At 33.4% G+C, this 2,702-nt stretch overlaps 1 protein-coding gene across 1 annotated transcript in view; it reads left to right on the top strand.

The window, feature by feature from the left end:
* SRFBP1 (serum response factor binding protein 1) overlaps positions 1–2,532 on the top strand; it is a 70,986-nt gene extending 68,454 nt beyond the window's left edge. The window contains exon 8 of the mRNA XM_011987788.1: positions 863–2,532. Coding sequence (XP_011843178.1) covers positions 863–1,047 — 185 coding nt within the window. The 3' untranslated portion in view covers positions 1,048–2,532. The remainder of the gene's footprint in view (positions 1–862) is intronic.
* Positions 2,533–2,702: the final 170 nt, after the last annotated feature.

Genomic DNA, 2,702 nt, shown 5'->3' with positions numbered 1-2,702 from the left:
AAAAAAAAAAAAAAAAAAAAAGGCTTCTGACAATGATTTCTAACTTGCAGTGGAGAAATTACGTAGTCATAGGACTGATTAGTAAGTCTATATTAAGTTTCTTGTCTCTCTTTTCTTTCTGATTCTGTCTTCTAAGTTCTGTAAGCACCTAAAATGTGCATTGATTCTTGTCTTTTCATGCTAGTATATCTTCCCCAAATAAGACTTGATTCAAAATCATCTAAAGTGATAAGATACTATATGGACTAGAATACAAGTTGCCACCTTCATACCTGGAAACTAACGTTACAACTAAAAAAGAACTTTGTCTTTTATTCTTCAGTAGACTTAGTAATTTACCTTGTAATAACCATTTTTGGTTCAATAACAGACGGAAGTGGAATCAATTTATAGCCCTTTAAAAATAGGTAAACACTATCAGTATTGTCAGTCCCAGTGGAGTGTCTTAGCTAAGATGTGAATTTTCTGGCTACATCTGCTCCATGTACACAGATATCATAAGCTAATGATGTTCCTTTGAAAATACAAGATGTCCTTCTTTTTTGCCTTCTATGCTAGTGCAACAGGGTGATTCTTTTCTTAATGTTATTATAAATAAGACAGCACAGCATAAATTAAGAGGCACTCAATAAACATCTACTTATAAGGGTTAGAAAACATGTGTGTCAAAATTGACTACTCGTATGTAAATTTTCAACTTCAAACTATTCCCTGTTGGACTTCAGTTTTAAATTGTGAAATATTCCATTAAGAAAACAAAATTTCTTTTTTTAATATTGGTTTGAAAAAGATGAAATTTACTTCTCCTATATGCTCTTTAGGTATATAGTTAGTTACTATTATTTTTGCTTTCTCCTCCTAGATTTTCCACAGAATGAGCCTCAGATCAAGAATCAGTTTAATAAGAAGCTACCAAGAAGACTTGAAAATACAAAACAGCAATTGCAGCTGCCTCTTCATCCTTCATGGGAAGCAAGCAGAAGGCGAAAAGAACAGCAATCTAATATTGCTGTGTTTCAAGGGAAAAAAATTACATTTGATGATTGATTAGTGCCTCTTTCTGCGAACTTTTTCATCTAAAAAAAAAAAAAAATTTTTTTTTTAAGACAGGGTCTCACTCTGTTGCCCAGGCTAGAGTGCAATAGTGCAATCACAGCTCACTGCAGCCTCGAGCTCCTGGGCTCAAGTGATCTGCCTCCCAAAGGGCTGGTACTGCAGGTGCATGCACTACCATGCCCTGCTTTCTCACCCCAGGCCCTGCAGCTATTACTTAAACTCGTATTTGAATAAATCTCTTGGGGGGAATTATAGAATGTTTGTTTTTGTATTTCCTTTTTTTTTTTTTAAAGTAAATTCAAGTTATGTTTACGTAAGCCTTTCACAAATCCAATATGTACTTAAATTGATTTTTAATATCCCTCAGACTGTTTCCCTTATGAAGTAATTTGGGGATTTTAGTAATCTCATATTTTCTCTTTAGTGCTTATCATGTAATGTGCTTCACTGGTTCAGCTCTGTTGTTTCCTTAAAAAGTCAATGTATATTTAAAATAATAATGGAAACATAGGAAATCATAGCTATTTAAACCAGATCACCCTTGTTAAAAATCATTCTTGTTAGCAAACTAAAATAGTAACTTATGGATGTACAGATAAATAAATACTGATTTTATTATTTTACGTATTTGTGATCATGTACTTTTTGATTCTAAAATAGTTGTCTAGGACAATTTTGGGATTCTTAATTATATTTTAGTTACTTAAGAAAATTGTTTAAATGTAGCAATACAACCAATAATTGGTTTTATGTTTCACTGCATATAAATATTTCCATTAAATCAAGAATGTATATTATCTAGTTTTGACTATATATTCTGATTTTAAAATTTTGAGGAATCATAGATTCTAATTTTTAAGAACAAATTCTGAAGGCGATTGGATTAAAAGAGCATTTCCACTGATAGCTAAGCAAAGAAGTTGTAAGATGACTCACTGAGGAAAGGACTGCTTTATACATTACAGTACTGCTATTTAAAAGGAAAACAGAATTTTTTAAATCCTTTCAAATGTTTCACTTTTGCTATGCTGGGAAAAATTTTGAAGTTCTTGGTAAACTGAATAATGCTAATCCATGTTTCCTGCACATTAGTTCCTTTAATGGCAGGGAAGGCCATCTGGTTAACCTGTATTCACAAACTCTCAAGAGTTTCTACTTATTTCAAGAACTTAAGAATTTAGATAACTAAGCTGGGCATGGTGACTTATGCCTATAATCCCAGCACTTTGGGGGGCTAAGGCAGGTAGATCGCTAGAGGCAAGGAGTTCAAGACCAGCCTGGCCAACATGGTGAAACACTGTCTCTACTAAAAATACAAAAAAATTATCCAGGCGTGGTGGCCAGCGCCTGTAATTCCAACTACGCAGAAGGCTGAGGCATGAGAATTGCTTGAACCTGGGAGAAGTGAACGTTGCAGTGAGCTGAGATCACACCACTGCACTCCAGCCCTGGGTGACAGAGTAAGACTGTCTCAAAGAAAAAAAAAAAAACTTAGATAAATAGAATAATGGAATTCGAGAGATTATGCAGAGAAAATTATTTTTGCAGTGTCAAATGCAAACATTGTTTTTGTACTTCTTTCTTTTAAATTTTATTTTGACATAATTTCAGACTGACAAAAAAGTAAAAGGAAAATGTCTCTGTAC

Source organism: Mandrillus leucophaeus, unplaced genomic scaffold, assembly GCF_000951045.1.
Source record: "Mandrillus leucophaeus isolate KB7577 unplaced genomic scaffold, Mleu.le_1.0 Scaffold316, whole genome shotgun sequence".
In the NCBI taxonomy this organism is placed as follows: Eukaryota; Metazoa; Chordata; class Mammalia; order Primates; family Cercopithecidae; genus Mandrillus; species Mandrillus leucophaeus.
Note: the sequence above shows the minus strand (reverse complement) of the source record. Positions and strands in the feature narration are given on the sequence as shown.